Source organism: Urocampus carinirostris, chromosome 11 (assembly GCF_059441175.1).
Source record: "Urocampus carinirostris isolate Australia breed hairy pipefish chromosome 11, RoL_Ucar_1.0, whole genome shotgun sequence".
Taxonomy (NCBI): Eukaryota; Metazoa; Chordata; class Actinopteri; order Syngnathiformes; family Syngnathidae; genus Urocampus; species Urocampus carinirostris.
Genome location: NC_142359.1, coordinates 39,181,379 through 39,193,504, shown reverse-complemented (window position 1 = coordinate 39,193,504; position 12,126 = coordinate 39,181,379). Strand labels below are relative to the sequence as shown.

At 38.9% G+C, this 12,126-nt stretch overlaps 1 protein-coding gene across 2 annotated transcripts in view; it reads right to left on the bottom strand.

The window, feature by feature from the left end:
• The window catches only part of gas2l3 (growth arrest-specific 2 like 3), a 38,150-nt gene that overhangs the window by 20,976 nt on the left and 5,048 nt on the right, over nucleotides 1-12,126 (bottom strand). Inside the window, exons 1-2 of one of the 2 annotated variants that reach the window (XM_088347004.1) lie at nucleotides 3,589-3,686; nucleotides 2,153-2,206 (exon numbers count right to left, since the gene is read on the bottom strand). In XM_088347004.1, the coding sequence (XP_088203130.1) occupies nucleotides 2,153-2,176 (24 nt within the window). In that variant the 5' untranslated portion in view covers nucleotides 2,177-2,206; nucleotides 3,589-3,686. Of the gene's footprint in view, nucleotides 1-2,152; nucleotides 2,207-3,588; nucleotides 3,687-12,126 lie in introns of those variants that run through there. The other variant, XM_088347003.1, reaches the window with a different exon arrangement.

The following is a 12,126-nucleotide window of genomic DNA, read 5'->3' as shown; positions in this document are numbered from 1 at the left end:
TTTTTGGGCAGAGAATAATCTATCCCGCCTATTTCAAGGCTTGACACTGATGTTAGTCAAAAAATGTCACCTTGGTTTTACAGGACCACGACGAATATTCCCAGAGTTTGGAATAATTTTTAATGAATAATTTTATGGGAGCAGTTGATTTTCTTTCTCTCCAAAAGTATGAGATTTATAAGTTTGATTTCTATTAAATATGTTGTTGATAGATCCATCCATTTTCTTCCGTTTCTGGGCTTGGGTCGCGGGGGCAGCAGTCTCAGCAGGGAAACCCATATCTCCCTATTCACAGCTACTTAATCCAGAGGGATCTCAAGTCGTTCCAAAGCAAGCCAAGAGACAGTCTCTCCAGCGTGTCTTTGGTCGTCCTGCCGGTGAGACATGCCTGTAACACCTCCCAAAGGAGGCGTCCAGGAGGCATCCTTTCAGATGCCCGAGCCACCTCAACTGGCTCCTCTCAATGCACAACGGGTATAAATTTAGACAAGGGTTGATTCAGCCTGTCTGCCTATTTTTACTTCAAATTTTCCGACATATTACATCAAGGTCTTACATTCAATACACCAAGATTCCTCCAACTTTTGTCTGGTGCTTTCAGTCCATTATATTACATAACAGTCAGTGAACACGTGACAAAATACTCAGTCGCAGCTGTGCTTTTTTTAATGATGCGGTTAGAAAGATGCACATATGCTACCCGTGCTCCCATGAGTAAGTCCTTTTTTTCAGCACGAGTGAGCCATTTAGCGATCCTTAAAAGTGCATGACGCAACCACATCCTCACTTGCACAGTCACGATGGTTGATTATGGATCAATATCACTACAGGGTCTCTTGGATAACAGCTAATCAATGTATCTCATTTCCATTTATTTCACTGAGAAGATTCCTGTTTTGATGTGACTCAGTTACACTGTCTCACTAATTTATTTAAGAAGAAAAAGATGGGCGGGGGTCTCAAGTCTTGCCAAAAAAAATGCAATGTAAAAATTGACTGCAACTCGACACGAGTGTTGTTTTGGATTATTGCACGGTTGACATTGGTTGCTGGAAGGGGAAGAAAAGTTGGGATTGCATTCCAGCCACCCCTCCCAACAATGTGAGATACTGGTACGTGAGAAATGAGAACAAGACGGCGTGCTATGACAAAAGTGGGCTTGCTTCACTTGCCGTTTGACACAGATGTCGACATTTTTTTCCTTGTAATCAAAACACCAATGGAGCTGCACATACTTTTATGATTACACAATAAAAACAAAACTATACTATAACAATAAAAGAGGTAAAAAAAATACAATGAGTAATAAAAGGAAAAAAACAAATATTAAAAATAAACGAAATGCATCAAACAGGGTTTGTTAAGCTATTTTGGGTGTGAATTTAAGGACTTTTTGAGGACTTTCAAAGTCAATTTTTCCACTAACATTAACAGAAGAAATCCGGTGTGAATCATGTACTTTACAGATCCACAAATTCTCTGCGATTTCTATACAAGATTTATCTTTAATCTTGCGTGACATAATTTTTTTAGTTCTGAAGTAAATCACAAATATTTTATGTACCCGAACAACACGTGTGTTAATATTTTAGAGACAAATCTCTATCCATATAAGTGTTGGGTAAATTGATGGAAATATGTCGCTTAGATTTTCAGTTGCAGGAAGTTCTTCCGATTTTAACTTTGCACTGGGAAAAACTACATTCATTTTTTTTCATGGCCAATAATGTTCATAGTTTACAAATAATGCTTGCACTAATACACATTTCATAGTGCCTTGTTTAGGTGTAAGATGCACCTGTCCTCACGACCCATAGGGGGTGATAAGGCTTCATAGGACAATGCCATACAAAGTAATGCCAGCTGTCATTATTCATGTAAAAAGAAATGCAATGTGAAAGCAAAACCACCAGAGACCAATGTCAGCATCATTTTTAAGCAGACTGTGTGTGAGATATGGCAACAATTTCAAGCATTTACAAGCACCGCACCCAAAATTCAAGCACTTTTCAATAAAAAAATTGAAAACTCAACATTAAAATTTAAGGGTTTAAGGATTTCAAGCACTCATAGAAATCCTGATAACAAATGGTGAGTTTGACCGACATTATTAAACTGAAATTTAACAGCAAGAATTCCTCCATAAACTTACCTGGATGCCAGTCTGGACAGCCATGACTGATCACAGATAACTTACTTCCTCATTCTGTATAAACACAAACACACAAAAAAATACAATGAAATAATTTCATCTAAAAAAATGAATTAAAAAAATAACACAGAATTTGAGATTGAATATAATAGTTTCCATGCAGCTAGGTGACTGGTACATTTAAAAAAATGTGTGGTTTGATCACTTTGAGTCTCTGTTATTTAGATTCTTCCTTGTGCCTTTTAGAACTCTTTCGGTTGCACGATACAATACAGCGACATTTAGTGCTCAAACTGTCGCTTTAAACATATCTGGTTTGAATGCTTTTCATTCTAGCAGCCCTGTTGAGGTGGATAAATGGCAGGGGTAGAAAGACTATTTTTCAAGTATTAAAATAAATAGTTAGAAAAAAATGAAACTAAAAATATGTATAGGGTTTTTCCTCAAGCTTATTTCATTGACTATTCAGTCTTATTTGAATTTTCAAATAATCTATAAGGGAATTCGCAGATAGAATGTTTGCTGTGTTAATGACGTCAGTTAGCAAAGATTATATAGTTTTTGTAAATATCAAGATTGTGCTATACTGTACTAAAAAAACGTAAGTGATGCTTTTACTTTATAGCATTGTCTTTTGCATATAAATCAAAGTTAAATAGCAGTTTAACCGTGACCCTAGATTAGTGCATGTGGATTTCAATTCCTTAATGGGCTAAATTAATTCAAAATGAATGCTGGCTAAGGATAAAAATCTTTACGGAATGGAGAAACAAAAGGTCCATTGTCGTTTGCCCTCATGGCTTCCTGGCTTAGATTTACGGCTAGCCTTAAATTTATTCTTCAACAATAATCTTTTTGTTACGTTTAACTAAGAAAAAGGTCAACCAGAAAACAACATTAGTAAATCAGTTTGGTTTGATGGTTGGCATTTTCTAAATGAAAAAGCAAAAAAAAAAGGGGAAGTTTCCGTGGCCAGGTTTGGGTGATAATTCGCTGACTGTTATGTAAAGAAAATAGTTCGGACTCCGGACTCAAAAGTGACTACTGAGCAAGTGACGCGGTGATCCCGAGTGCTCCTCTATCATCCTTTCCTACATGGGATGTGGAGGGTCATGTTTGTCAATTGAGGGTTGTCGAGAAGGAATGGGGGAGAAAGCAATCACTAAAGCACAGAGATCTTAATAACATTGATAATTTGTTCAAAACAGATCAGGCAACAAACCCCCCGAGCCATTGGGATCCTCAAACACAAACGCAGCATCCCCCTTCCAACAAATGTCACATCCTATAACGACGAATGAGCTGGGCAGTGTTCTCACGCAGAAACATCTCCACAACTAAGCCTTGCAAATGCAGCGCAGTGTCGAGTCATTTGAAGGCAAGCCAAAAATGGCATCAGTTGAAGATAGGAAGGAAGACAACACAAGCTAACTTACCTCAGTGGAAAAAAATACAAAATAAACCGAACATGTGACTGAAGCGGGCTGCACAACTCAGATGAGCACATGTCCTTGCACTGGTGCCTAGTGAGCGGTGAGGGAGAGAGAGAGGATAGGGAGGGAGATGGAAGGAGGAGGTGCAAAGGGGGCATGGGCGCTTGACTAAAGCAGGACGATCCCCCCAATTGCAAGCATTTCCCAAATCCGGTCACGGTGGGACCCTAACAAAGTTTTAGTGGTTTCTCTACCTCACAAAATCATGTCATACGAGGTAGTCCGATGGTCCTACACCAACCCCTTCTAGTGAGTTTGACCAAATTCAGGAAAATTTGACTTAAGAAAGCTTGAAACCTATGATCATTTCATGAGGGTTTCCCCACAGAGCTTTATGAGCCTGGCGGACCACCATGATTAATAAATTCAATTTTCCCAGGTGAAATTTATTATTACTATTATGTAAACGAAGATTCAATCAATGTATGCAATACAGTAAAAACGTTTTGAAATACTCAAGAAATTATAGAAACTGTAAATTACAATAAAGGTGCTGGGAGAGCTCAAAATATATCTGAATGTACAAGTTGGTTATTTTCCCAGACTAAAAGTAAATTTCTTTAAAAAGATTTTACCAAACAATTAACAATGCGTGTTCACTTATGATTTTCAAAATCAACGTATGAAGAAAAAAAAAAAAAGATTGCCAAATAAAACAAACGACTTCTGATGAAATGCAGGCATTTTCAGAGAACCCTGCTCAATCACTCCCTTTTTAATGGAATCTGACTGAGCGACGGATACAGAAAACAAAACTTGAATTGTGATGGCAGTGATCTAGGAAGTGGCCCTTTGAAAAGCAAACTGCTCAAATCTTCCACAAGATTAAATGCATGTAATACAGAACAAAAATAGTGTCTTGACTCATTCATTAACCAGACCATCCAAAAGTTACTCCTTCAACTCTTACACAATTGCTGGACACAAACTGGTCAATCATTCCTTTCAGCAGAGTGAATTGAGATGTTCAGAGTCCTGGGATTTATGGGAAAAAAATGTCTCACAGAAATCTGGCAGCAAAGGAGTGAATTTCAGTTGACTGAACTTTACTTCTTACAATGTAAATGACTGCTTCGTTTAAGGTTGTATTTCTTGAGAAAAAAAAACAGATTTTAGTACTGTCTGTAATAAGTCAGTCAACACTGTATTGAGAAAATGTTCTAAAACAACACTGAAGCATTGGACCATGTTAACATGACAAGTCAAATAAGAATAAACTTTAAAAATATTGGTATACTGACGTTAACAAACTAATAAAATCATAATCAGCAAACATCACGATAGACAAAGCTAGAGGAGATTGAAGTCCATAGTTGCTGTCACTCTTCGAGGTGATGTATGGAATTTGGAACATTTCTACTGACCGATGCCCTCTTCTAGCTTGTGTCATTATTGCAGCCTCTGTGAAGCTCCAAATATTGCGTGTGAAAGTATGTCCATCTTTTAGACGCCCTCGAAAAATTTGAATGAATCTTTTTTGGCTGGCAGGTAGCCAGCCAAATCCTATCCACTATATCACTGGGGATGCAGACAACACATGACAAAGCATTCGGTTTTATCGCATCACCACACTATTTTTAAATATTCATGTTCTATTGTCCTCAACACTGGTACGCCTCAGGGCTGTCCATTGTCTCCAACTTTGTTTTAAGTAGGTCAATCACAGTTTGGTTTGGTCGCGTCAATCAGAAAGAATTGTCAGAGATGGAATCAGTAGTGAAGATGGCAGAGGAAATAATAGGTACTGGCCTCCCGTCCCTGCAAAGTATCTACATCGGACGAACTAGAAAACGGATACTAAAAATTATCCCAGTCACCCTGCTTGCAGGTACTTTGGTTACCTGCCGTCAGGTCGCCGTCTTCGCTCCATTGTGAGCAAGACTCCACGTCTTAAAGAGAGTTTTTACCCTTCTGCTATTCGTATGTTCAACAGGAATTGATTTAGGACATTATGTATAGTATTAATATGCCAACGGCGTTCCTCCGAGCTATCCTACTCTAGTCTTGTTATTTACATATTCTTTCTTTTTTAACTATTCTATATAATTACCTTGTATGATACACTACAACATATTTTTTACTCTATTCTTTTTATTCTTTTAAATTTATTATATTATTATTGAGAGTTGGCGTGTCAAATGATTTCTTGTATATATCATATTTATTGTTTATACTGGCTGTATAAATAAATACAATACAATACAATTTAGACATGTAATAAACCGTTACTTACAATGCTTACAATGAACTGAGAAAAGGTGCAACAAATACAGATACACATTTTTTCTTCTTCCGTATATGGTAATGAGACTCAAAGTATTGTGGTAATGAGATAAGACCGATTGCCTTTTCAATCTCATTTGTATCCTGAGGGGTCTAAAGGGGTGCGGCACGGCAGCTGGGTGGTAAGCGCGTCCGCAGCACAGTTCTGAACCCCAGTTACCCGCCTTCCTGTGCAGAGTTCGCATGTTCCTACCATTCGTGCTGTCTAGGCACTGCGGTTTCCTCCCACGTTCCAAAAACACGCAGGTCAGGTTAATTGGCCGGACCAAACTGGCCCTAGGTGTGACTGAGCAAGTGGGTTGTCCGTGTGCCCTGCGACCTGCTGGCAACCAGTTCATTGCCTGAAGATGGCTGGGATGGGTTCCAGCACCCTTGCGACCCTACGGAGAATAAGTGGTGCAGATAATTGATGGATGGATCGACAGTCCAAAGGGTAGTATGCATTGCTGTCCCCAATTCGATCCAAGTTTGTATTCTGTTGCATCCAATGTTATACAATTATGGACAGTGATAGAATTCATCACCTGATCACTGATTGCATACAGTATACATGGTGAAGCATTTCCGATTAAGTCTACCGGGTATAATGCACACTCTCAAACTTCCGGTCATTTGGGGATTTTTGTGGTGTGCCTTGTAGCCCTGGAAATATGGTAATCGTTTCAGCCCCTCCACTTAATTATTTTGTGGGTCAAAATAGTATGGATCTGTTAAAACAAAAAGGATCTGATTGGAGCCCTCAGAACCTGAAATAAACAGGAAGGTTAGGAGCGCGTGCGGAGTACAGACATCTGTCCATGGGCTTCCCAAGCAGGTCCCCCCCCCCTCTATAGGCAGCCCCTAATCAGTTAAGAGGATCAAACGCTATTCCAGACAGCGTCCACCTCTACGATGCGCCGTCATCACAACACACGCCCAGCACGTGGCTGCCCATGCAACTTAAATGAGCACAAAACCGGAACACATTACGTAAGGAGTTAAAAGTAGAACATTACAGACGGGCGTCCTTTTGATTTTACACCACCCTCCCGCGGGGAATCTGAAGATGAGTAACAAATAACTCGTAGGCCAATGTACTGCTTCAAGAAGTTTATGCAATTTGGGGGTACACTCAAATATAATATTCAGTCATTAATCTCTCTGAGTTAAAGACAATCAAAAATATGAGGTGTTTTTCCTTTTCTTAACATTATATAATATTGAGTCACTCCTAAACAAATCCATAACGGCAGGTTGCATGAATGCTGCAAACACCCTACGACCCTCTGACTGAAACATATTCTAAAAGTAAATACCAGCCAATTAAGGTGGGGGAAAATTAAAATTGCATCGTGATTTTGGCTTTTCTCAACGTGCCAGACAAATCGAAAAATATTTGTGTAACCATTGTTTAAGTAGAAATAAAACAAGCTTCTTTATTTTTGAATAGTCAGAAGCAGAATGCAAATGCTAACAGAGGACTTCATTCAAATAACAGGGAATTGGCGTTGACTCCATGAGCGTTCATCCTCCTATAACAACAATGAAAGGGGCCGTGCGGAATTTGGAACATGATATTTTATTGGAATTTAATCCAATTGTTCTATTGTCAAAGTGCATAAAACTACTCCTCATTTGACAAAATTTGACGGAAAGGGCTAGATTTGTTTTAAAATACTATATTCTTTATTTTACCTTTTGACAAATCAATTTTCCTCACAATTGTAGGCATACTTGAAAATGAATTTAAAGATTTAAGACATTTATTTTCCTCAAAATACCAATGACACAAATATATCCATTTCCATACATCCACGACGCTCTTTACTTAAAAGTTCATTTATCAAAAAAAAGTTATAATAAATCTGTGGTGGCAAAAATACAATTTTTGTTGCGGACCAGACTAGCCCACTATATTGGAAAAGATGTGAAAATTTGAAAATGTATGGTATATTAAATCCGATAACGATGATGTTGTCAGGAGAGACAAGAGAAAGAATAGTGCGACATAATAAAGAATTTTTCATAACAAGGAAGTATGTTGTGCCATTGTAGTTATGATGAGTTTAGCTTAATTGGTGAAAAAAAAATCAAAGTTTTAAAAATCAATGAATTATTGTCTAAATAACCGCAATACCAATTGCAATCTATGTGATACTGATTTCTTTTTTCCACTAACCCTCCAATTTTGAAGTGTTAAAGGGTTAAATAATAAAATATAAAAAATCAAACCACAACAGACAGTTAACAACTAAAAAGGTGCCCAGGTTAGGTGGCGACATTAACCTTTGCCAAATGAACCTTCTGCGCCCATCCCCATCCCATGAGGTCCAAAAAGGCTCTGTAGGGCCAGACTTTTCCCTGAAGAATACCAACTCCCCCCTCTGTAAGTCCTTCCTGCTGAGCCCTATCAGTCTGGACTTAATCATCCTGCCAGACCAGTATTTCTTTTACAACTGAGCTTCACTCTCAATATAGATGACTCTTACATTTGAAAGGAGAAGGGTAAATATGTACCAAAAAGCCTGAAAGAAATTCACAGCCGCAGATAACTTGTTTCCGTGGTAAAAAAAAAAAATTCTCACACTTCGGGAAGGGTTACAAATTTCTTAGCCTCCATTCTGTTGTCCTTGTCAGAGGTCTTTTTCTTAGGAGGTAAACCGGTGGAGGTAAGGCTTTTTTTAAAAGCTCCATTGAGTAAAAGCCACACGCCAATCCAATTTTGATTTGTTGATGCTAATCCTCCATTCACAGCACACCATCAGGTGAACGTTGGAATTTTTAAGCCTATAGGCGCTGACCCAGGATAAGCGTTCATTGTTCCTCTCATTTCTTTCATAAGACCTACATGAGTACTTTTGTAGTACTACAACAGATTCTATGAAATAGGAGTCAGTTTTGCCCAATGAATGGAGTGTTACCCATTCTGCCTTATGCAGTCACCGTATTGTTGAGCAGAAACATTATCAACATTAAAAAGTGTAATATTTTTTGTTTGTTAATCTATTAGATTAAAGTGAGAGTTACCGCGAGATGCAAACACAATGGAAACAAATACGCATTGTGGTCACTTGGAGAAATTGTGGGACATGGGTGGCAAAGATCGATTCATTCTAACCAAGTGACCAAAATGTGGAAGGATACCCAGACATTATACACTGATAATGAAAGCCATCTAGTTAAGTATCTCTAGGTTCACACAGCAGAGCTTAATGCTCACATCTAATTTTTGGGTGAAATCCAATGTTCTTGCAAGTTTGTTCACATTTAAAAAAAAAAAATGCAACTTGCATTCGACTTTATCTCCTGTGTGAATGCCAGAAGTACTCATGCATGCGCAGAAGAGGACACGTGACGTCACACACAATGTGCTCAAGTACTCATGCATGTTAATGCAGGACATTGTCCCCACCCAAAAAAATAAAATAATTTAAAACCTCACTTTCCCCTGAGTGGCATGATTTGAATTGTTACAAATGGTTAACTACCACCAGAGGGTTGTGAACCTTTCTGACCCAAATAGCCATAGAAGTAAAAATATATATTTTTTTTTTTCTTGAGAGCCACACCATATATTCTAAGAGATAAATAAAATTAACCAACCCGCTCGCGGGACAAAAGCTGATTCTTCAGCACATTTTGATTCCCTGTGTGATGTTTGATTATTTGATCGAATCTATGAAATAATAATCCCAGAGCCTGTCTCCCAATATACCACTTAAAATGAGTCTCCCTCCCGCAGGTACTTAAGAGTGTCATAGCTCATTTTTGTCCTGAATAAAAGGATTCAAGGTGCGAGTCTTTTTGTAAAAACGTCACAAAATACTGCAAACAAGGATACCAACGTGTTTACCTTCAGTGCAGACGTTGCTGGGCGAGAAGGGGTGCGCTCTTCCTGTCCCATGTATTAATGCACCCATTCCTACCACTCACCCAATCAAATTACTCTAGGTGCCTTGCTAGAGCTTCTGGGTAAAGTTTGTTTTGTGGCTTTACATAAAGCGTCGCATGAATGCGCCTCGACCGTTCACACAGAGGTCGCATTGCAGATGGTCTGATATGTATCGGATTTAGGACCAAATATGTTTGTGGCTTGGGTCTGGTGTGAAAAAAGAAAATCAGATATGAGCCGTTCAGACAAACAAATCGGATACAGGTCACGTGTAGGCAAGAAAAACAATTTCCCTGCAGTGTGAAGCTAGCATCTGGGTGCTTATACCCTAGACCAGGGGCCACCAAACTTTTAAGCTAAGAGCTACATTTTGTTACAAATTTGCAGGAGGGGCTACCGGTTTCATATACATTTCTAAACTGACAACTTGCGTTATTACTATGTTATTAATAGGTTGTAATTGTTAGAAATTTAGATAAAATAGGCTCAGTCAACCACTAAAATATGCCAATTAGATATCAAATTCCCTAGAAAATCACAATGTCCCATCACTGGTGAGCCATTTTCAGTACCTGTCTCGGGGCTACTCAGGTGTTAGCAGGCACAGCATTGGAGACCCTTGCTCTAGACCAATTTAAGGCTTACAAGGTGTAAAAGTCTACACTTGTCATAAGTGGCAGGATCCACAATGTACGAAGTGTGGACCGGCAGCTTGAGTAGAACAGTCCCCGGAGGTCAGTCTGCCAATCTAGTTATTCGTAATCATATACAAATAAATATTTTGGTGGCATATAAGCTTTCATTGGACAGGAAAGTAAAACAGGACAGTAAGAACTGATGCCTATGAAGGTGCACCTGCCTGATGCAGCGTATAACATCCTCTAGCAAAAAGTATGGAATCACTATTCTTGGGTAGATAGATAGATAGATACTTTATTCATCCCCGAAGGGAAATTCACATTTCCAGCAGCATCCCTGAGCTGAGAACAATACAATAATAAAGCAAAAAGAATACAATATACAAATACCCAGTGTGACGTGCAAGGGTAAGCCCTCACTCAGAAATTTTTCATCTGTAGAAAAAAAACATGAAACAATCGTAAGGTCAATATAAAGTGCAACATATTGGCATTCAGAAACACTAAAAGTAATTGAGAAAAAGAACAACAGCTGGGCTAACAACTTTTAAGCCACCACTGCCGAACGCGAATGGCCAGATCCATTGCCCATAAAATGGACGGCTTAGAGCTACTACTCGTGGAAAACTGCTACATTTGTGACTCTTGTATTTTAAATCAACACAAAGACCTTGCAGCAGTCGCGGTTACCTGACTCTAGCGTGTAGCTAGCCAGCCTCTCTCTAAATCTCTTTCTCACACTAAAAGGAAGATCCCTCTAATTTAGTTGTACTTTTGTATAATAAGAATGAAGACTATTTATTCAACTGCAATTCTGTTTTCATTTGTAGATCTACAGTTGTTATTTTCTTATACTCTCTCCCACTCTCTCTCTCTCCCCCTTTCTCTCCCTCTCTCTCCCTCTGTCTCCCTCCCTCTTTCTCCCTCTTTCTCCCTCTCTCTCCCTCTCTCTCCCTCCAAGGATATCATCTCGAGGTAATTTTGCATGTCACCATAGTTAAGTTCTTCCCAAAAACAAAACAGAATCGAAAATCACATCGAAATTGCAATACAGGTCCGAAAAGTCACAATTAGTTGTTTTTCCAAAATCGTGTAGCCCTATGAACTATCATACCAATGTTGATTTTATTTTTTTTAAAGTCATAGCTCGAGAAATGTGTAATTCTTTTACACAGTGGAAGCCCCACTTAAGTCGGCGCCAGCTTTATCCGGCATTCAGCAGTCACGCTGTGACGTGCATCACTGGCCCTCGCTCGTACTAGACAACACAGTGCCGTTGCGTGGCCGAATACAGTATTACACATTGAGGCTTTAAGAATAAGTATGCTCATAGCTTATATACATTACACAAGTGATTAAGGGCTCAATGCGTATTATCGGAAAAAAACCCGTGAGCAACCAGACCACTGACCGGCTCTCCTTTTCGAGCATTAATTTATTATTTTATGGTCGAAATTCTAACCATCCTCTTAAGTTGTGGTCGCTTACTTGGGTGAGTCAAATATAAGAAACTAGCCATCATTAAATAGTATACCGCTCCATCTGGCAAGACGCCCAGTCTAAGCGGTTACTGATGACCTTCTACCAAACGACACAAAATGCCAGTGAATGGCCATTACAGTATCCCTTCAGTTACAGCACAAATTATCTGCAAATCAATTTGAACTTAGCCCCCTTCACAATAAAATT